At 35.7% G+C, this 24,831-nt stretch overlaps 1 protein-coding gene across 11 annotated transcripts in view; it reads right to left on the bottom strand.

Moving 5' to 3' along the window:
* The window catches only part of TANC2 (tetratricopeptide repeat, ankyrin repeat and coiled-coil containing 2), a 471,869-nt gene that overhangs the window by 138,403 nt on the left and 308,635 nt on the right, over positions 1-24,831 (bottom strand). For all 11 annotated transcript variants that reach the window (XM_034942670.3, XM_034942673.4, XM_008963747.5 and 8 more), the window contains one exon: positions 21,573-21,698. In XM_034942670.3, the coding sequence (XP_034798561.1) occupies positions 21,573-21,698 (126 nt within the window). The remainder of the gene's footprint in view (positions 1-21,572; positions 21,699-24,831) is intronic.

The following is a 24,831-nucleotide window of genomic DNA, read 5'->3' as shown; positions in this document are numbered from 1 at the left end:
GATAAAAATCAGAGTAAAGAATCTCTGATTTTGAGGATGTATCAACAGAAACTTTCAAAACTGAAAAACGAAGAGAACGAAGACTGAAAAAAACCCAGAATAAAATATCCAATGACTGTGGAACAATTACAAAAGGTGTAAATATGCATAATGGGGAATACCAGAAGGAGAAAAAAGAGAAAAAGGAACAGAATAAATATTTGAAACAATAATGACTGAGAATTTTCCCCAAATTAATATCAGACAGCAAACCACAAGATGGTTGGAGAACATCAACCATAATAAATGCCCCCTAAGCTATACTTAGGCGTATCATTTTGAAACTACGATAAAGAACAAATCATGAAAGAAGCCAGATTTTTTAAATGCCTCATCTATAGAGGAACAAAGATAAGAATTACATGTGACTTCTCAGAAACCATGCAAGCAAGAAGAGAGGGGAGTAAGATATTTAAAACGTTGAGAGAAAACCCCACCAACCTAGAATTCTGTACCCTGAGAAATTATCCTTCAGAAGTAAAGGAGAAATAAATACTTTCCTGGACAAATAAAAATTGAGGAAATTTGTTGCCAGACTTGCCTTGCAAGAAATGTTAAGAAAAGTTCTTTAGAGTGGGAAAATAATATAGGTCAGAAACTAAAATCTACATAAAGGAAGGAAAAGCACTAAAGAAGGAATAAGTGAACGTAAGATACAAACTTTTATTTTTTTTTATTCTGAATTGATCTAACAGATAACAATTAGGAACAGGGAGGGGTATTACATAATGATAAAGGGGTAAATTCTCCAAAAACATATGAAGATCCTTATAGATCTCATATATAGATTTCAACATCCTTTTAACAGAAATGGACAGATCCAACAGGCAGAAAAATCAGTAAAGACACAGTTGAACTCAACGATACCATCAAATACCTGAATATAACTGACATCCATAGATGACTTTACCCAACAAGGGCAGAATGCACATTCTTTTCAAGTTCACACAGAGTATTTACCAAACCAGACCATATTCTGAACCATAAAACAGACCTTAATGAATTTAAAATAGAAAGCATATAATATCTGCTCTCAGATCACAATGGAATTATTAGAAACCAATAACAGAAAGATAGCTGGAAAATTCCAAAATACACAGAGATTAAACAATGCAAAGAGAGAGAACCCAGTCAGAATCTGACACATTCCCTTACTTGAGGAGGTGGAGCTGAGAATCCCAGGAGACCAAGGCAGTGAGAGTTCAAGGGACAGAGTTCTGGGAAGAAGAAAGCTGTGCAGAAATAATTCTGGAGATCTGTGGAAGTTAACCCTTGAGAAATCAACGGAGTACTCACTGGCATGTGTATGTGAGGAAACTATCCAAGGCTGAGAAAAGATCTATCCAAGATTAGAAAAAAAAGTATCCGCTTCTTACATAGGGCCAGAAATAGTACCTGTTCCTACCAGCCAGAATGGAAAAATTTACAGGACATTCGGCCAGGCACAGTGGCTCACGCCTGTAATCCCAGCACTTTGGGAAGCCGAGGCAGGCAGATCACCTGAGGTCAGGAGATCGAGACCCAGCCTGGCCAACATGGTGAAACCCCGTCTCTACTAAAAATACAAAAACTTAGCCAGGCACGGTGGTGCTCACCTGTAGTCCCAGCTACTCAGGAGGCTGAGGCAGGAGAATTGCTGAGACCAGGAGATGGAGACTGCAGTGAGCTGAGATCATGCCACTGCACTCTAGCTTGGGTGACAGAGTGAGACTCCTCAAAAAAAAAAAAAAAAAAATACACAGGACATTCAGTAGAATACTCAGAAGGGTCTTATCTCAGAAGTACCAAACAATTAGACCCGGAATACATGCTGCTGTGGTCCTGCTTAACAAATGATTAAGGCAAGACAGAAAACTGATCATATTGTCTGCAAATAACATTTCAGAAAAAAGCTTAAGAATATGTATAAGAATACAAAAATTTCTAACACCCAACAAGCTAAAATTCACAACATCAGATAACCAAAAAGAGATTATCAGGTATGCAAAGAAGCAAGAAAATATGATTCATATTTAGGAGAAACAAAATCAATCAACTGAAACTGACAAATAAGACAGATGTTAGAATTAGTAGAGAAATATTTTAAAACAGATTATTACTGTATTAAATATGCTCAAAAGGTATGAACAAGGAAGCTATAAGACTCAAATTGAACTTCTAGATATAAAATTAGAACATCTGAAATGAGGCCGGGTGCAGTGACTAACACCTGTAATTCCAACACTTTGGGATGCTGAGGTAGGCAGATCACCTGAGGTCAGGAGTTTGAGACCAGCCTGGCCAACATAGCAAAACCCTGTCTCTACTAAAAATAGAAAAATTAGCCAAGTGTGGTGGCGGCTGGGTGTAATGCAGCTACTCAGGAGGCTGAAGCAAGAGAATCATTTGAACCCGGGAGGCAGAGGTTGCAGTGGGCCAAGATTGCGCCACTGTACTCCAGGCTGGGTGTATAACAAAGAGTACAGAGAGAGACTCCATCTCAAAACTAACAAACAAACAAACACACACACACTCAGCTTAAGTGAAAAATACACTAGATAGAATTAGTGACACATTTGACGTTACAGAGGAAAAGATGAATGACCTTAAAGACAAAGGAATAGAAACTATACAAAATTAAAAACACAGAGGGACCCTCCAAAATAAAAATAGCATCAGTGAACTGTGAGATAACTCCAAGTGGACAAATATAGTTGTAATTGCAGTCTCTGAAGGTGGGGGAAAGAAGATATATTTAAAGAAACTATGACTACAAAATTTCCAAATTTGAAGAAAACTATAAGCCCACTGATCCAAGAAGTTCAATAAACCTCAAGTTTAAGAAACATGAATAAAATGACACTAAGGCACATCAAACTGATCAAAACAGTGATAAAGAGAAAATCTTAAAAGCAGCTAGAGAAGAAATGACATTAAGTACAGAGGAACAAAGGAAAGAATGACAGCAGATTCCTTGTCACAAATAATGCAAGTGAGAAGGCAGTGGATCTGTAGTTTTAAATTATGGAAAGGAAAAAAAATCTGTCAACTTAGAATTCTTTACCCAGTGAAAACATCTTTCAAATATTTCAAAAATCATATTAAAATAAAGACCTTTACAGACATATAGAGGCTGAATAAATTAATCACTAGCAGATCCACAATGCAAGAAATGTTAAAGGAAGTCCTTCAGGCAGAAGGAAAGACACCAGATGCAAATATGGATTAACACAAAGAAATGAAGAGCACCAGAAATGGTAACGCATGGATAAATACATAAGATTTTTATCTTATTGGTTAAAACTCTTTAAAAGATAACTAACTGCTGTATTGTGGGGTATATAACATTTATATAAGTAAAATGTCTGACAACAACAACATAGAGGTTGGGAGGGGACAAATGGAAATATACATGGTGCAGAAATAATTAATGTAACAGGTCTGAGGCTGCTCCCCTCAGAAAGCTTGCTTACAAGGTTGACTCTTGGCAGGAGTCTGGGAACTTGGATTTCAGGAGGGTTCTTACCATTCCCAGAACTGGTAAGAATGGCTCATTGTACCTAAACAGTTTGTATAAACAATGTAGTTTACCTGCTCCCCTTCTGGCTGCCTGGAATTTTGGTATGTGTTAGGCAAGGTGGGGGTCTGTATGACCACACCCCAATAAAAATCTTGGGCAATGAATCACTAATGCGTTTTCCCGGTATACAATATTTCACACATGTTGTCACAACTAATTGCTGGAGGAATTGAGTGTATGTTGTGTGACTTAACTGGGGAGGGTACTTGGAAGCTTGTGTCTAATTTCCTCCAGACTTGCACCATGTGGCTTTTCCCTTTGCTGATTTTCCTTTGTATCCTTTCATTATAATAAAGCATAGCTGTGGGAATGACTATTTGTTGAGTCCTGTGAGTCTTCCCAGGGAATCCGTGAACTGAGGGGCACTCCTGACATAACTATTGTAATGCTCTTATACTATACATGAAATGGTGTAATATCACTTGAGGGTACACTGTAATAAGTTAAACCTACATAGTATACATGATACAGTGAACAAACAATAACAAAGAGTACAGCTAATTAACTAAGGAGATAAAAATATACAAATAATCAAAATGTGGTAGCAAAATAGAGAAAAGCAGGATGAGAACAAGGAATAGATAGGATAAATGAAAAACAAACAGCAAGAAAATAAATTTAAACCTCCCCTAATTAAAAAAAAGTAAATGATCTAAATATTTCAATTAGAAGCCAAAGACAGATTGGATAAAAAAGCAAGACCCATCACTATGATGCTAATAAGAAGCTCACTGTAAATATAAATAAACAAATAGGCTAAAATTAAAGGTATGGACAAAGATAACTAATATATGCTAACACAAATAATAGAAAGGTGGAGTGGTTTTTATTATTAGACAAAGTAATTTCAGAGCAAAGAGTATCATCAAGGATTAAAAAAAGGTCATTCCCTAATGATCACTGGGTCAGTGCATCAAGAATACATAACAGTCCTAAATACACGCTCTAATAACAGAGCTCCAAACACAAAGAGCAAAAACTACAAGGAATAATACAGAAATCCACAAAATCCATTTTTGCAGCTAAAGATTTCAATGTCTCTCTTCTAATAATTAAGCGAACAAGTAGAAAATCAGCAAGGATATAGAAGACTTGAAAAAAACAATTTGACCTATTTAATATTTATAGAAGTGTCTACTGTAAAATAGCAAATTCTTTTCAATTGCATATGAAACATTTATGAAGACAGACCATATTTTGGGCCGTAAAAAATTCTGTATAAATTTAAAAGAAATCATGTCATACAAAGCATGTTCTTTGATAACAGTGAAATTACACTTGGAATCGATAGCAGAAACATATCTGGAAGTTCCCCAGAAATAAATACATGTAAATCAAAGAAAAAGTCAAAAGACAAATTTGAAAGTATTTTGAATGGAACGCAAATGAAATGCTTTAAAAAAAAGTAAAGAGGAGGGAATACTTTCCCACTACCATGATACTAAAACCAAAGACATCAAAAAACCCTAGAAACCAATATCTCTCATGAACATAAATACAAAACAGTAAATACAAAATTGCTGCAAATTGAATCCATCAATATATTAAAAAGTCATGACCAAGTAGGTTTTCTCTTAGGAATGCGAAGTTAGATTCAAATATCAATCAATGTGATTTGCAATGTTTAACTAAAAAAGAAAAATATAACTTCTATTGATGTTGAGGAATTCTGACAAAATCCAATATAAATTCCTGATTGAAAAAAAAGTATCAACAAACTAACAACAGCAAAGAACTTCCTTAATCTGATATGGAACATCTATGGAGAACATATTGACATAGCTAATGGTGAAAGACTGAATGCTTTCCACCTAAGACCAAGAAAAAGCAAGAATTTCCGCTCTCTTTGTTTCTACTCAACATTGTACTAGTTCTAGTCAGAGTAATAAGGCAAGAAAAAGAAAAAGGAAGAACTAAGATTATCTTTATTTACAGACAACATGATCATCTATGCAGAAAATCTTACTGAATCTATTAAAAAAAGTCATTACAACTAATAAGTGAGTTTAGCAAGGTTTTAGGATACAAGAGCAATATGGTAAAAATCAATTGTACTTCTATATATTGGCAATGAACAATTAGAAATTAAGCTAAAAGCAATATCATTTACAATAGCATAAGAAATATGAAACACTGAAGGATAAGTATAAAAGATTTTCAACATTTATACATTGAAAGCTAGAAAATACAGCTGATAGAAATTAAGGAAGGTCTACATGACTGCAGAGATATACTATATAGGTTGGAAGATTCAATACTGATAAGTCAATTTTCTCCCAAATTATCTATCTTCCCCCCCCAAATTGATCTGTCTGTACGTCTGTCCATCCATCCATCCATCCATCCATCCATCCATCCATCCATCTATCCAATGCAATCTCCATAAAAACTCTAGCAGTTTGTTTTTTTTTTTGTAGAAATTTATAAGGCTTCACACGGAAATGCAAAGAATCTAGAATAGCTGAAATAACTCTAAAAAAGAAGACTGGAGTGTTGACATGATTTCAAGATTTACTATAAAGCTACGTATGTTATTAGTATCAATACAGAATATTATTAGATAAGTGAAACAGAAGTCCAGAAATAGAACTATATATCTATGGATGAATAATTTTTAACAAAGGTACAAAAGGAATCCAGTAGATGAATAGTCTTTACAACAAATGGTGCGGGAACAACTAAGTATCCGTATCTTCCCCTCCAAAAAGAAGAAACCGAAAAGAAAAAGAATGTTGACACATATCTTGCATCATATACAAAAATTTACTCAAAATCAATCAGATACCTAAATGTAAAACATAAAACTACAAAATTTCTAGGAGAAAATATTTGTGTCCTTTCATTTGTCAGAGAAATCTTAAACACAACACTAAAAGGCCAGTCCTCTAAGACATAAATTCACAAGTTGGACATCTAAAAACTTCTGTCTTCAAAAGACACTGTTAAGAGAATGAAAAGAGAAGTCATAAACGAGGAAAAAATATTTGTAAATCAAGTATCTGTTAAAGGACGTGCATCCAAACTAGATAAAAAAAAGTTTCAAAACTTAAAGAGGATGTTCAGATAGCAAATAGGCGCACAGGAAGATTTTCAATATCAGTTACTAGTAAATCCAAATTAAAGGCGCAGTGAGACATCACTACATAGTAGTAGAATATCAAAAGTTTAAAAGATTGACCACGCTGTGTACCAACAAGAATGGGGAGGAACTGAAACTCTCATACATGGATAGTGAGAACGAAAATGATACAACCACTTTGAATATCATTTTGCAGTTTCTTAAAAAGTTAAACATATACCTGTCAGATGATCTAGCCACCTACTCTTAAATATTTGATAGAATTCAATGGTGAAACCACTTGATCATGAAGTTTTATTTGGTGGATGGTTTCTGATAGCAGGTTCAATTTCTCAAAGGAAATAGAGACCCTGAGATATTTTATTTCACCTTGTGTTAGTTTTGGTAAGTTGTGCTTTTCAAGAAATTTGTTATTTTCATCTAAGTTGTTGCAGTTACTGGCATATATAATATCTCTTTATATTTTCTTATTATCCTTTCTATGTCTGTAGAATGCGTAGTGATATCTCCTCTTTCATTCCTGATATTAGTAATTTGTGTTTTCTCCCATTTTTCTTAAGCAATATTAAGATTCATAAATTTTATTTATGGGGTTCATAAATTTTATTTTTTCAAATAACGAATTCTGGCTTTGTTCATTATTGCTAATGTTTGTCTATTTCTTACTCCACTGATTTCTGCTCTTATCTTTATTATAATATTTCCTTCCTTTTTACTACATTGGGTGTATTAATTTCTTAGGGCTGCCATAACAAGTTACCACTAACTTTGTGGCTTGAAACAACCAAATTTTATTTTCTCACAGTTCTGGAGGCTAGAAGTCCAAAATCAAGGTGTCCCTAGGGCCATGCTCCCTCTGAGGCTCAAGAAAGTTTTTCCCTCTTCCTAGTTTCCGGTGGCTCCTAGAAATCCATGGTGTTCTTTGGCTTATACAGCTCTATCACTCCAACTTCTGCCTCCAAATTCACATGGCCCCCTTCCTTGTGTACTTCTGTGTGACTTCTCTTCTTTTTAAAAAATACCGTCATTGGATTTAGGGCTCACCCTAATTTAGCGTGATCTCATTTTAATTTAATTACACCTGCAAGGTCTTAGTTCCAAAAAGGTCACGTTCTTAGATTCTGGGTGGACCTGAATTTTTGGGATACATTATTCAATTACACTGGGTTTAACAGATACATTTTAGAACCTCTGGATTCTGTTATGTTCCTCTCAAGTATGCTGATTTTTGTTCAAGTTAACTTAGCCGGATTCAAATTCTCTTCGGTTATAATAAGCAGCTGAAAAGTTCTTTCAGCTTCTGGGTGTTCTTTATTTGCAGAGCTTATGAGGATTTCTTCTATACATATATGGTTCAGTAGTCAGCCAAGGATCTGGGGCAAGGCTTACACACGCATTTTGGGACCTACCGCCTCTGCAGCTCCCTTTCTTTTAGAAATTCCTTGCTAACTTTCCAGTATTCTGCCAGCTTTGGGATTCTGTCCTTTGATACTTCAAGTAAGTAAAGCTGTGGCTTTCTGCCACCTGAAGCCATCCACAGATTGGAAAGAGTCCTTAAGCAAAATGCTACAAACTTGAAAATACAAGTTTGTCCTTATATTCCAAATATAAGTTTTGGTCCCTATATTTCAAATGTAAACTCACTTCCCACTTCCATCTGCTTTCTGCCACTCTCCAGTGCCTTCAAATAGTTATTTTTTGTATTTTGTTCATAATTCTTAATTGTTATCCATGGAAGGCTTAGTCCAAAAAGGCAATTCTTCCACTAACAAAAGCTGGAATTCAGACATGTTTTTATTATGGCTTTAAAATGCTTTAGCAAAGTGCGCATTCATTTGTCAGGCCAGAGGTGCCAGATGATGATTTTACCTCATTAACTCTGAGAGGAATATTTTTAGCTTAAAAATTCTCAGCAAGTAGTTCTTACAGTACAGCCAGTATAGCTACCTATTTATAGGTAGGTGTTAGCCAAAGTAAAAAGACCTACTGAAGTTCCAGAAGCATTCAGCAGAGCAACCTGTCCCTATAGATCAGTATTACATAAAATCTACCTAGCAATTTCTCTAACCCCATCAGATTTCTGCTAATAAACAGAATCAGACAAAGAAGTAACAGATGTATTTAAACAAGTCATTTTTAGTGGAAAGAGAAAAGGGAGAAAACAAGAACAAAAGTGACTAAGCTAGGAGACAGATATTTTCATCATATCTTAGTAATTAATTACTACAAAGGATGGTGGGAAGGACTCTTAAAAAAGCAACTCTTTTAAAAAGAGGAGGGAAAGGATCAACCTTCACTATTAGCAGACATCCTCAATAATTAAGAAGATATGATATTTACTTGGCAGCCTACAGTCTATTCTATATAGAGAGTAGGTCAATACCTAAACTGAATTTAAAAAAAACTAGGTTTTACTTTTTTACCCAACAATTAAAAAACATATCTGGGGTTTAGTTTTAACTATTTAGACTGAAAAGTACATTTCATCCTGAGATTTGGCAAATCTTTGAAATTTGAGAGTGTAACAGAATCGTGGAGAGGATAAGAGAGAAATGAACTAAGTTAGATCTGGATTCTAGTTCATGGTTTATTATTCTATTACCCTGGGCAAGTGGAATTAACTGCTTTTGGAGGCAGTTTCATTAAATGTGAAACAAAGGACTTGGATGAAATCTTTAAGATTCTTTCTTAGTGCTAAAAAAAGCTTTACGTGAATCAGATTTTAAACATATGAGAATTGAGTGATACTGACTATGAACTAACCATGACTCAAATGTTATTTCCCTTGTTCCTTCACAGAATCCCTTTGCCACTTCATTTCTCCCCACTTCCCCATAATCTTTCGTAAAAAACAGGGTCAATGAAGTCAGGCATGTCTCTGAAAAGAACTCTCTAGAGCTGATGATTCTCAATCTAAGACCTTTCTAGAATTTGATCTAAAACTTTTATCTCACTCATAAGACATAGGGGAATAAAAGTTAAAAATGGGTGGGGGGGGACTCCTTGGGAACAATCAGTTTATTTTTGAAAACACTATGTTCCTTGTTGAGGTGTCCTTTCTGTACAGTGCTCACCAGTGAGGATTGCTGCACCTAGTCTAAGACTTTCAGTCCTTTGAAAACATTATGTGATATGACAGGTGCTATATAAAAGCATGGGGTTTCATGAGTTTAGTATTTCCTAGCAAGGCTTAGAGCTTTTTCCTTTTACTAGATCAGCTACACTCTCTATATATCTTAATTTACCTCTCCTTTGGGTCACAATCCTCTGTTTCTAATTTATAGCCCCTAAGATCATTTAACCACAGGTATTATATCAGGGTAGGTTATATGCTCAGACATAACAACTCTGTGACCTTTTGCAAATTACTTAACTCCTCTCTCCATCTTGATTTCTTACTCTGTAAAAGGGGATACATATACCTCATGGGACTGTCATGATAATGTAGTTATTAGCATGAAACCTGGTACATAGTAAATGCTCAGTAAATGCTAGTGATGGTCATGCTTTCATCATGTCTTCCCATTCTTGATGACGAACTCTGCTCAAGTCTTTTCACTTTACACATTTCTCAATCACTTTCAGGAGTCTTGGCAGCATCATGGACTTCCCCTCACCTTCACGTTTCAGTGCCATCTGTTGCCTACTCCTGATGTTTGTTCTTCCATAGGGGGAGAGGCTAATTAAAGCACAAAGCTACCCTCTTAAATTTTTAAGTGAATAGTACAGCATGGCTAACTATAAGCACAATGTTGTACAGCAGACCTCTAGAACTTTTTCATCTTTCATGATTGATACTTTATACCCATTGAACAGGAACTCCCCATTTCCTCTTTCCCCCTGCTCCTGGCAACCACTATTCTACTTTCTATTCTGATGGTTACTTTAGATGCCTCATGTAAGTGGAATCATGTCATATTTGTCCTTTTGTGACTGGCTTACTTCATTTAGCAGAATGTTCTCAAGTTTCATTCATATTGTAGCATATTACAGGATCTCTTTTCCATTGATATATAGACCACATTTTCTTGATCCATTCATCCTTTAACATTTAGGTAGTTTCTGTCTCTTGGCAATTGTGAATAATGCTGCAATAAACATAGGAGTGAAAATATCTCTGAGACCCTGATTTCAGTTCTTTTGGAAAAATACCCAGAAGTGGGATTGCTGGATCATATGGCAGTTCTATTTTAAATATCTGATGAACCTCCATACTGTTTTCCATAGCAACTGCACCATTTTACATTCCCACCAACAGTGTATGGGGTTCCAATTTCTCTACATCCTCACCAACACTTGTTATTCTTTCTTTTTTTTTTAAATAATGGCCATGTTAACAGGTGTGAGGTACTATCTCATTATGGTTTTGATTTGCATTTCCCTGACAATAAGTGATATTGAGCATTTTTCCATATACCTATTGGCTATTTGTATGTCTTCTTTGAAGAAATGTCTATATAAGTCCTTTGTCCATTTTTAAACATTGTTTTGTTGCTATTGAGTTGTAGGAGTTTCTTATATATTCTGGATATTAACTCCTATCAGATACATGGTTTGAAAATATTTTCTCCTATTCCATAGATTGCCTTGTTACTCTGTTGCTTCTCCTTGTCCTTCTCCTTAAGACAGGTCCTCATTCTGTCAGCCATGCTGGAGTGTGGTGACACAATCATAGCTCACTGAAGCTGCAGCCTTGGACTCAAGTGATCCTCCTGAGTAGTTGGGACTACAGGCGTGTACCACCGTGCATGGCTAATTTTTAAAGTTTTTGTAAAGACAGGTCTCACTATGTTGCCCAGGCTGGTCTCGAATTCCTAGCCTCAAGTGATCCTCCTGCCTCAGCCTCTCAAAATGATGGGAATACAGGCATGATCCACTGTACCCGGCCTGTTACCTCTTTTTAAGTACTAAAAATACTGATGCCAAATACTGATGACTCATCTGGCATAGAAATAATTTTAGTTTTTGTTTTTTGCTGAATTAATAAAATTCATTAAGCATTGTGTTGGCATGTTCTTATACATTATCTTATTATCTCTGTTCCTTTAGTTCTTTTCCATTACATGTTCCATTTCATTGTCCATCTGGCAGTGTCTATTCTTTAAATTTTTTTTTTTAGCTTTTCTTAAGTATCAATGAGTTAATTTTAAAGGTAATAAACTGTAACTTGTTTTCTTCAAAATTGCTTTTAAATGTTGCTAATTTCTATTCCTGCACACTAACTGAACAAGGATGCTGGCAATGATAACTGTAAGACAGAGAAATGACATGATTCTGAGCTGCATTTTAGAAAGATTACTTTGGCAGCGAGGCATTATACTGATTAGATGACAGAAAGACCAGAGAAGCAGAAAAGATAACTGATGGGTCTTCGGCTTAATACCGGGGTGACGAAATAATCTGTACAACAAACCCCCGTGACACAAGTTTACTTATGTAATGAACCTTCACACGCACCCCGGAACCTAAAATAAAAGTTAAAAAAAAAAAAAAAAGAAGAAGATGGAAAGACCAGAGGAGGGAGGCAAGAGCTAATTAGCAATATTGAGAATGGAGAATACGGAAAGAATGTGAGAAACTCTGTGAGAGCTGAACCCTCAGGGTCTGGTCCTGACTGCATATAGGAGATAATGTAGATGGTGCTTCAATGCTGACTCCAAGATTTAAAGCTCAAGTGAGAGGAAAACTGAAGTACTATTTAGGAAGAGAGGAGTCGAAGCTGGTTTGGGTGAATGAATCATCAAGTATCCTCTCTGACCACAGCTCCTGCTGAAATATTCAACAGTCTTTGCCGTCTCCAATACCGCAGAGTACAGAGTATCTACCATAAGCCAATATACTGCTATTACTGTATTACCGATTGCTTTTTATATTAAGTTGTCTATGACACAGTTTCCTTATTACCACTACTTAAAGAGTTGTGAGGATTAAATAAGAATATGTTTAAAGCTCTAAGCACTGTGCCCACAAAGAGTAAGAACTCCAATAAATGTATGCTATCACTTTTACACCTTTTGAAGAGTGTCTCACTGTTAACATTTGTCTTAGTGTTTTAAAAAGTCCATTGCCTTCTATTAATGTGGGGATAAAAAAGGGGGAAGGCTTATTTTACTCTGAAAAAAATCTTACTTTGAATCTTTGAATAACTTCCATATTAAATTTCAGCTTTCTGACATTGGTCTTATGGGAAAACATTTGTTGAGAAAAATCTGCAGTCACTGCTGAGTGGAATTTTCAGAAAGAGAACAAAGATCTTTGGAGAACAGTTAAAAAAATAAAAAAAAAAGAAAGGGAAAACCCAATTCTCCCAAAGGTTGCTGCTTTTTTATATGCTTCCTCACATTTAATACCTGAAAATGTAGAGAAAACATAAAACAGTAAAGGTTTTAAAATAGGAAATATTTGATAAAATATTTATAACTATGGCAATACAGTTGTTTTAAGTATTGTGCTCTTAGAGTGTTGGCTTTTAAGGTGATATACAACATTTATTTTTGGGAATATAAAAACTGGGTATTTCAATTCGTTGAAATTTAAGATAAAACATTTTAAAGTGAACTCTCATTGATGAAATAGCCTTTCGTTTGTGGCCTTAAAATGAAATCATCTAGTTCTGTAATTTTATGAGCATCTGGGGAAGTTATTTCACAACAAACCTTTTATATACTACAAGATTAAAAAACTTAGATCATTTTACTGAATTACAAAATTTTTTTGCAAAGTCTTATCTAAGTAAATTTATTGGCATTATGGTTACTTTAATAGACCTAGTCACTTTTGAGGAAAATAATAAGATTAATTGGGAAGTTTATTCTTTAATTTAGATCAAAACATCAAAATAGGTTAAGAGTGTGTTATTTTTCTTTACTGCACTCAAGGCATTTTAAAGTATTTCCAGTGAGATATCTTGCAGAGTTAGATGTCATGATGAGAGTTTTGTTCATGTTACTTCACAGTCTTCTCTGCAGAAGAGCTGGTTGGGGGTGAGGGGAACAACCTCATACAACTAAAACTTACAATCTACCCATATAATATTTACTATAGAAAGTTATGTGCATGCAACCTTATCCTTGGGTTTTGAATCTACTTAAGAAAATTTAATCTTACTTGTAGGGATGAAATAATGAACAATGAGGTAGAAAAGACTGATGGAAATATTCCCTTGTAAATGTGAGAGCCAGCCAGGCAATGATCAAGATGACTAAGCAACCTCAGGGATGTGTGACTCAGTAGGCTAATGTAAGAGCATTTAGCTTCATGACATGCATCTTAGTCATCATCATAAAGGATTCATTGTTTCAGAACAGTACGGGACTCATAAATAGTGTAAAGCACAGATTTGATAAAAATTAAATTTATTGCTTTGATAAAACCAAGTTAACTGTGGCAGGGCCAATTTCACATAAATTCTGCCAATGAATCAGACTATCATTTGTACATATGCCCTCCAACCTAGTGTCTATTAAAGTAGCTAATAACTAAACACAAAGCCTCTGAATGGCTTTTTATGTAATGAGATTTAGTAAAAGTTCTAAGGAAACCACCATATATTGAGAAATGAAGTTTTAATTAGCAATATATAATTTCTTCAAGTAGAAGAGTGTGGTTATAACTTAAGACCAGGCAGGTTAGGGTCTCAATATTAATAATTTGTTGTTAATTTAACCCACGTAGCTACCATTCAAAGTCACTATGCTACAATTTGCCTTGTATATTTTAACTCCTCCTGGTTCCCTTTATATAACCCATCATAAGATTTATTACATTTATCCATAAAAATAAACTATTTCTTCCTTCCTTGTAATAGGCAGCAAACTTAGTTTCTATCTTTCTCTGCGGAATGAGAGAGCTTTCATTAAGATGATCAGAAAGAGTGGACATTTTCAGGTGGATAATTTTTAGCATAACTCCACATTAACCTAATGGTGATTAAATGTAAAAACATGAAGCCAAAAATAATTAAAAAAATTTTTTTGAGACTGTTGCCCAGGCTGGAGTGTAGTGGCACGATCTTGGCTCACTGCAACCTCCACCTCCCAGGTTCAAGTGATTCTTAAGTCTCAGCCTCCTGAGTAGCTGGGACTATGGGCCCACGCCACCATGCCTGGCTAATTTTTGTATTTTTTTAAAGTAGAGATGGGGTTTTACCATGTTGCCCAGGGTGGTCTCGAACTCCTGATCTCAGGTGATCCCTCCACCTTGGCCTCCCAAAGTGCTGGGATTACAGGTGTGAGCCACCATGCCCAGCCTAATTTTAAAATTTTAAGTTAAAAACTTTATTAGTTAAATTAATTCAAATTAATATCTATCAAAGACATTAGGCTTTGGGACTAGAAAAGGCGCTTGTAGTAGGTTAGCTAGCTATATACTCTGTACTAGTACACAATCTTCTATGACTTTTATCATTAGTATTCAAGCTCTTGGATGGTTGACAGCTAGGAATCTGTTAAGTTGCTTTGGACAGTTGACTCACATGACCTCTCCCCTGTTGGGCCGGGTTTCTGGAAACATCAATTTTTGTAGAACAGTTGTTCAAAACAGCTGTCTTGAAGAGTGAAAAAAAAAAGGACTTTTTAACTAATGAAGCAATGTTGATGTTAATATCCCACTTGGAGATGTTATCCCAACTTCTGCTTCAGCAGTCAAAAGACTACCATTATCATCAAACAACTGCAGTTACTATTAAGGCACCTGTTAAATGAATTATGCCTTTATTGTTAAATCATGTTCATGAATAACATGTAACCAGCTCTCAAACTACGCATTTTTGCACTTTTGTAAATAGACTGATGGACCTTGAGGCATAAAGCTTATCTTCAATTACAATGACATCCTCTAAACTAGTGGTTTTAAAAGTGTGATCTGCAAAATCACCTGGAAGGTTTAAGACATGGCTTGCCAGCCCCATTCTCAGAATTTCTGATTCAGTAGCTGTGGAATGGGGCTAAAGAATGTGCATTTCTGAAAACTTCCTAGATAATGCCACTCCTGCTGGTCCCAGGACCACACTGTGAGAGCCAATAAGCTCGCCTATTGCAATAGTCTCAGTGAGAGGCAGTATTGAAGGAGGTGAAAAGTAGTTGGATTTGGGAGCTCTTTGGAGGTGTAGAGCCAACAAAACTTGTTTTTAAACATTGTGATCCTAAAATAAAATAAAAGCGTCATCTGGGGATCCCTAGATTCTTGAGATATGTTCTTGGAATTTGCAAAGTCAAAACTATATTTACAGTACTAAGAGGTTATTTGCCTTTTTCCACTCTCATTCTTTCACAAGTGTACAGTGGAATTTTCCACAGCTTACATAACTTTAACATGTAATGGGTCTATAATTTATAAAAAAAATGAATACATGAGTATTTCAACAATCCCTATTATTATTTTAAAACATTATTTTAAACAAAGTATATTTAACATATTATTTTTAATTTCTAATATGATAATATCAATTTATCCCATATAAATATAAGCTCAATAATTTTTTAAAAATGAGACAGGGTCTCCTTCTATCACCCAGACTGGAGTGCAGTGGAGCAATAACGGCTCATGGCTCACTGTAGCTTTGGCCTCACAGGCTCAAGTGCTCCTCCCACCTCTGCCTCCTGAGTAGCTAGGACTACCACCATGCATGGCTAATTTTTAAATTTTTTTGTAGAGACAGGGTTGTTGCCTAGGCTATGTTGCCTATGTTGCCTAGGCTGGTCTTGAACTTCTGGCTCAAGTAAGCCTCCCACCTTGGCCTTCTAAGGTGCTGGGATTACAGGGACAGCCATAGCCGCCTGTGTAATTTTTTTATGAGTATAAAAGGGTCCCGGGACCAAAAAGTTTGAGAAACACTGCTCTTAACAGAATAGTACAAGATTCTGCCTATATGAAGTTCCCAATCAATGCATGGCTTGCCACCTCAAATGTTCTTTAGACATACATCCAGAGGATATTATTTCAGACAGTCTCTACACTTGAAATCAGTCAGTCAATAAACTTAGTTATCTACTGGGTATACTACAGCGTATATAAGCATTAACTACCATCTCTAGGATCATTTAAAACCAGAATTGTGATTAAAAAACTATTTCAGAATAAAATACCTAGGAATACAGTTAACCAGGTAGGTGAATTATCTCTATAAGGAGAACTTCAAAACACTGCTCAAAGAAATCAGAGATGACACAAACAAATAAAAAAAAATTCATGCTCATGAATAGGAAGAATCAATGTCGTTAAAATGGCCATACTGCCAAAAGTAATTGGTAAGATTCAATGTTATTCTTATCAAACTGCCAATGACACTCTTTACAAAACCAGAAAAAACTATTTTAAAATTCATATGGAACCAAAAAGAGAGCCCAAATAGCCAAGGTAATCCTAAGCAAAAAGAACAATGCCGGAAGCACCACACTACCTGATTTCAAACTATACTACAGGACTGCAATAACTAAAACAGCATGGTACTGGTACAAACAGACGCATAGACCAACCGAACATAATAGAGAACCAGGAAATAAGACTGCAAACCTACAACTACCCGGTCTTCAATAAAACTGACAAAAACAAGCAATAGGGAAAGGACTCCCTATTTAATAAGTGGTGCTGGGATAACTGGCTAGCCATATGCAAAGACTGAAACTGGATCCCTTCCTTACACCACATAAGAAAATTAACTCAAGATGAATTAAAGACTTAAATGTAAAACCCCAAACTATAAAAACCCGGAAGACAACCCAGGCAATACCATTCTGGATAAAGAAATAGGCAAAGATTTCATGATGAAGCCACCAAAAGCAATTCCAACAAAAGCAAAAATTGACAAACAGGATCCAATTAAACTAAAGAGCTTCTGCACAGCAAAAGACACTATCAACAGAGTCAACAGACAACCTACAGAATGGGAGAAAATTTTGCAAATGATGTCTCTGACAAAAGTCTAATACCCAGCATCTACAAGGAACTTTAAGTTAAGAAATTTAATTAATTAAATTTAAATTAATTTGTTAAGAAAAAACAGATAACCCTATTTAAAAAAATGGACAAAGGACATGAGCAGTCACTTTTCAAAAGAAGACAAACATGCAGCCAACCAGCTTATGAAGAAGAGCTCAATGGCAGAACACACAGACACAGGGAGGGGAACATCACATACTGGGGCCTGTTGGGGGATGGGGGGGCAAGGGCGGGAACAGCATTAGGATAAATACCTAATCCATGCGGGGCTTAAAACCTAGATGACGGGTAGATCGGTGCAGCAAACCACCATGGCACATGTATACCTATGTAACAAACCTGCATGTTCTGCACATGTATCCCAGAACTTAAAGCAAAATAAAAAAAAAGAAAAAGAAAAAGAGCTCAGTGTCATTGATCTTTAGAGAAATGCAAATCAAAAGCACAGTGAGATACCGTCTCATAACAGTCTGAAAGGCTGTTAATAAAATGCCAAAATATAACAGATGTTGGCGAAGCTGTGGAGAAAAAGGAACACTTATACACAGTTGGTGGGAGTGTTTTCCACAATCAGTTCAACCACTGTGGAAAACAGTGTGGCAATTCCTCAAAGATCTAAAAATAGAACTGCCATTCAATCCAGTGAAATCACTGGGTATATTCGAAGGGATATAAATTGTTATCATAAAGACACATGCACACGTATGTTGACTGCAGCACTGTTCACAACAGCAAAGACATGGAATCAACTTCAATGTCCATTGATGGTAGACTGGATAAACAAAATGTGGTACATACACACCATGGAATACCATGAAGCCATAAAAAAGAACGAGATCATGTCCTTTGCAGGAACATGGATGAGGCTGGAGGCTGTTATCCTTGGTGAACTAATGCAGGAACAGAAAACCAAATGCCGCATGTTCTCACTTATAAGTGGGAGCTAAATGATGAGAACGCATGGACACATAAAAGGGAACAACAAACACTGGGGCCTACTGCTGGGAGGAGGTAGGAGGAGGGAAAAGATTGGGAAAAATAATGAATGGATACTAGGCTTAATACTTGGGTGATGAAATAATCTGTACAAGAAACCCCCATGACTCATACCTATATAACAAACCTGCACATGTACCCCTAAACTTAAAAGTTAAAAAAAACCTATTTCAGAGAACTTGTCAGAGTACTCCTTTAAAATGTATGAAAGATACACCTCTATTCTAAAGTGGAAAGATATGCCTTAATGCAGACTAAAAAAGATTTTCAATCATTTCATTACTTTTTTGGGGGTAGTTTCATTTTAATCATAATCAGAAGAAAAATATGTCAAACTGAAATATGACTGTAATTTGTACATTCCTTTAAATAAAATTAGAAAGCATGATGTGACATGTTTTTAAAAATTATTCCAGGAAAACAAATCTGATTTTTTCTGAAATAAAGTACAACATTGTGGATATAATAATCACATATTATAAAGGCTTGCCAAGCAGGTCTGAAGAAACATAAGGAAAGTTTATCTGCCCAAGTTTGCTTTCCTTTCTTGATAATGTGTTTTAAGTCGTATCCTAACCCATACAATTCATCTGTAAACAATAATTAAGATAACATATTACTTTTTGAGAGAGGATTATTGTTCAGGGACTCTAAATTCTGAAAATTCTGAATTAAAGTTATTACTAGTTTTAGTATACTTTACACTGCTAAGTAAACACCTTGCTTTTTATGGATCAATGTACCAGCTGGATGGCATGTTCTAACCGTTTAGACTGCTAAAAGGAAAGCTCTTGAAAAATAAAGATGACTTCAAGGAACTGAAACACTAACATCATAGCATCTTCATCAATGGACAAACTCCAGCTTAAGTATTAATGTAAACAATAAGTTAAGACACTATTTGCAAGGAATATGAAATTAGTATTTTTAGAAATTCAATATTCAGTCAGAGCCCTTCCTAAAGATTTAGGTGAGCTTTGGGAAAATCTTTGAATGTGCTTTTGTTGTTTCACTGAATGTTTCGGCTGAAGATCAATGCAATGGAAAAGATCTTTGTTGCATTCCAGATAAAACTGGTATTTGTAAACATCAAGCTCACCAGAATGTATCTGTTAAAGACCTTATTAAATCTTCAGATACTACAAGCAGATAGGTACTATCACATATCAACAGAACTCAATATAAAGGTTTCCCAAAAATTTCACTGCTGAAATCTGTCAAATAATTTTGTTTTCTATCTAGTATAACATCTATTATTCAATGATTAGTAAAGCAGAAAATAAAGTCAACAATGTCAGTATGTTTTTTAGTAATAAGATGGAAGATGATGCCAATGTGGCAGATTTTCAATCAAATCTGAAGGTCCATATAGATCAGTAGTTCTGTCCAATCTTCTTTATTACGGCTGTGCATTCTGGTCGGGGCGCAAATCAATTATTTGGTCTCTTGATCAAATTTATTCAGACTTTAGATGTAATTAGTCTAAAATAGTGCTTGATATATTTCCATTTTCTGGAGTGTAAACACACAGTTGCATATGCCATGCAACTGGTATATGACAAACTGAAGAACTGGCAAGCAGGATGGACAAAAGGACTGGGAACTAAAAGTATGACTGAGGCTATCAACTAACTGCTGTTGATGGGAGGTATGGTAATTGTTGCAATACAATCAATTATTTTATAATCCTATTTGCTTAGCCATCACTGAAAAACTGTTAGCATAATGATGTCTAGAGTGGACAGCAGACATGTATAAATTCCTTCCCATGGGAATTGTGCACGTGGCACTATACTGCTTAGAGTACGGAATAGGACAAGGGGTGAAGAAGAGAGCTAAAGAAAGATGAAAATAATCCGTAAGATAAAATTAAAAACACACTTGTGGTAGAGATAGAGATTGCTAACATACCAGAGAAAGGAGACTCTCTGTTAAAAGCTATCAGAGACAGTTTGGTTCATTTTGAGCAAACGAGAGACACAGAAATACCAATAAGAGGCTCCTCAACTAGACCATCACTGTAACAAAATGACAGTCTTTAAAAAGATCTGGTGCCAGCTTGGAGAAGCATGTAGCATGCCACAAAGAAGGTAAGGCAACAGGTACCTGAGTGAGAAAAGGATAGGTTGTGTAGCTCTTGCTAGGCCAGGATTATAGGCACTTTCTAAAAGACCAAGATAATAAAATATTGCATGTTACTAGAAATGGCCACTAAAACAAAAATGAAAAAAATTCCCTAGCAAAATACAGCCTGAGTATCCCTTATTTAAAATGCTTGGGATCAGAAGTGTTTTGAATTTCAGATTTTTTTGGACTTTGGAATATTTGCATATATATAATGAAAGATCTTGGAGATAGGACTTGGGTCTAAACAAGAAATTCATATGTTTCATACACACCTTATACACATAGCCTGAAGGTAATTTTACTCAACATTTTGTGAAACAAAGTTTTCACTGCAACCCATCACATGAGGCTAGGTGTGGAATTTTCCACTTGTGGTGTCGTGTTGGCACTCAGAAAGTTTTGGATTTCGAAGCATTTTGCATTTTGGATTTTCAGATTAGGGATGCTCAACCTGTACATTATGATCAGCACAGTTCACCTGCAATATGGCTAGGGCTGAATCTGGTCCGCAGTCACTTCTGAAATCCAAGATCTTAGAAAGGTTATTTCCCCCATTACCACAGCCCCTTTACATCTGTTTTCTTTCAGAATTTCGAGGAACTAATGCTTCCAAATGTTGATAATTACACAATGCCTGTCTATGAGGAGTACAATGTATTTGTGTTTATCTTTCTCTAGACTCAGCAGAAATGAACTGGTCACATGCTAAAATGGATCATTTCACTTCTTAGGGAGGTTTAAATAAGTATGGGTATAGGAGACAAAGCAACTTCTTGGCTTTTGCCCATTTCCATCTGTTCCCGGGCATCCTTAAAGCCCTTCTGTGGTTCTAACCTCTTAAATCCTGCTGTGTGCGAGCACCACCCATGCTCTGTCTTGGCATTCGTAGAGAAGTTCTCAAAGGTGTATGTCTCTGCTCATCCAGGTAAGCAAGGTCTTCCAAGTGGGCAGAGCTGGTGGCTGACAAGAAAGAAAAGTTTAGTTAGAATATTTAAGTTCAGAAAATGTCTTTCAGCTAGTCTGTATCTCCAGAACTTTGGAATCAGGGCTTACTCCAGCCAAAAAATATATATGCAAAATATGTAATATATATAAAATACATGTATTTTATGCCTTTAAAAATCCAAATAAGTGGTTTGTAAAAAATATTAACCCTTCATTTCACTTGCTACTTTAAGACAGTACATAATAAACCTGTGCTTGCTAAGAGGTTCTATAACCTTAAACAGAGGGATTAAATATTTCCTATTCAAAAAGCAAAACAAACTAAGCAAATAAACATAAACCCTTACTTCATAAAAGAAATAGATAATGGTAGATTTGAGATTTAAAATGAAAAACAAAATGCTAGTCCAAAAGCTTAAAATGCCATCTTGCCTCTGAATGTCTGGATCATGAAAGCTGCAGAGACAGTAACAAAAAGGAAGTTTCTTTGTTATCAAAAGAAATAGTAAATGGGTTTTTACTAAAAACTGAGTGAAAGAAAAAATTCATTTTACAAAAATGTTTCAAATTATAAGAAATACTAGGGTATCCATTTTATTGTTTGAAAATATTAGCTACCAGTGGTTCATGCTAGTAATCCCAGGACTTTGGGAGGCTGAGGAGAGTGGATCGCTTGAGCCCAGGAGTTCAAGACCAGCCTGGGCAACATGGCGAAACCCTGTCTCCACAAAAAATGCACAAAAAAATTAGCCAGGCGTGGTGGTGTGCGCCTGTAGTCCCAGCTACTCAGGAGGCTCAGATGGGAGGATTGATTGAGGCTGGGAGGTCAAGGCTGCAGCCAGCCATGATCATGCCATTGCACTACAGACTTGGCAACAGAGAGACCCTGTTTCAAACAACAACAACAATAACACCACAAAAAAAGGAAGAAAATATTAGCTACCAACTTATTACTAACAACTGGTTTGAGTTGGTGAGAGGGAAAAAAAACCCCTAAGATTATCTTTTTATGGCTGCTGGGCCTCAAATGTTTTGCCACCAAATACTTGGGGAGTATATTTCTGTATTGTATGATGTGTTGAGATTACATGGTCATTTGCCTCAAAAACTTTATAATCCAAAATTTTAATCAAGAAATCCAATTTTGCCACCAATGATATATACTACCTTACCAAATAGCTGATTATAAATAAGCTCTTCAATATAAACTAAGAAGCAAAAAAGGAAGGGGAGACAGCTCAGAATTCCCTCAGCATAAGGAAACAAGAATTATGACAGTAAGTAAACTTACATCTCCAACCTCATATATAAGTTGTTTATGATTATTGACATTGGGTACTGATATTCATTTGTTAATCTGTTCATTTAACAAATATAACAAAATTGTTAGTAAAAAAATGTCAGCACTGTGCCATAACAATACTTTTACCATAGTTTCTAATCAGTGTATAGGAAAGAAGAAGGTTGAGCAAGGAAACATTTTACTAAAGAATGTAGCAGATAGCAGTCAAAAGAATATTTTATTAAAAATTTATTAAAACTTTATTAATATTTTATTACAATTACAGGAATGGAATGGACCTTAAGGGCTATCCCATCCAACACCTGTGCAATGCTCAACTCTGTTATCTCTTTCAATGTAGTTGTATAGCTTATGCCTGAACATGTCACTATCTCTTGATACACCATATTTCAACTTTGCATAACTCTTGTTATTAGCAATATGGTTCTATTTCTCTACCTCTTACCCTCTCTTTCTCTTGATGGTACAGATGATTCTTCTGCTTATATCAAAAAGAAGAAGGAATAATCTTTTTAAAAGTGTATTACTAAGGTGAAAAGAACTAAAAGGAATGAACATGTATTTATTAAACACCTGTAATGTGCTGGGTAGTGTGCAACATGCTTTTCTTGAATTATGGCTTTTATTTTAAAGGGAAACAAAAAAAAAACAGAAAGTGTAACAATGAAGACATTCTGTCTAGTCTCTTAAGAGAAATGCATGGGCTTCTTGCCTGGAGAGATGCTTGGAAGATTTCTATGCCTTTGCTAAGAATCCCTATGGGTAATTTTTGGCCTCTCCCATATGAAGATAATAATATTAGGAGAATCTGAGCACAACTATTCCCCTAATTTTACTAAAACTACTACTACAAGCATCATCTCCCTTCCTTTCCTGGATATTTTGAACATAAATATTACCTAAAACACTTGCTAAGTAGTTACAAAACATTAGTCATTATATGAGTCCTTTGTATTAGGATATCCTACTTTTCACAGATATAGATTCCAATTCATATGTATTCCACAGCAGCTCTGAAAATGGGTCATTAATCCCAAACAGAGGCCATACCATTGGCCCAGGGAGACAAGTCAGTTGATTAAGAAGACTGATATAGGTTGAGTATCCCTTCCCTGAAATACCTGGGACTAGAAGTGTTTTAAATTTTGAATTTTGTGGGAGATTCTGAAATGTTTACATTATACTTACTGGTTCAGCATTCATAATCCAAAAATCTGAAATATGAAATGCTCCAGTGAGCATTTCCTTTGAGCATCAGGTCAGCACTCAAAAACTTATGAATCTGGAGCATTTCAGATTAGGAATACTCAACCTGTAACTGATTCTAAGCAGAAGCTTTCACCAAAAATCTTCCTCTGCACAAGGACTACACAGAGCTCAGAAACTGTTGCGACTATTCTAACAGAGTAAACTCTTGATATCATGACATTTAGAGTATGGTAAATATATTTGGGAGTGATGTTGGCAACAGGAGAAGGTAATGAGTTCCTTTATTTTGAGACGAAGTCTCACTCTGTCGCCCAGATTAGAGTGCAGTGGTGCAGTCATGGCTCACTGCAGCCTTGACCTCCCAGGCTCAGGGTCTCCTCCCACTTCAGACTCCCAAGTAGCTGGAACTACAGGCATGCATCACCACGCTCAGCTAATTTTTTAAAATTACTATTTGTAGAGACAGGGTCTCTCTTTGTTGCCCAGGCTGGTAATGACTTCTTTGCTCTTTTCCTGTGCCTCTCCAATGCCAGCAAGCCACACACACTATTAGCAGCTTACTTTCCATATACACTACTATAAAAATAGGTAGTTTCTCAACACAAAAAGTTGAGAAATCTTTTAACTTTATACCAT

The sequence above is a fragment of the Pan paniscus genome, chromosome 19 (assembly GCF_029289425.2).
Source record: "Pan paniscus chromosome 19, NHGRI_mPanPan1-v2.0_pri, whole genome shotgun sequence".
Taxonomy (NCBI): Eukaryota; Metazoa; Chordata; class Mammalia; order Primates; family Hominidae; genus Pan; species Pan paniscus.
The sequence above is the reverse complement of the archived record's forward strand: the minus strand, read 5'-3'. Positions and strand labels throughout refer to the sequence as shown.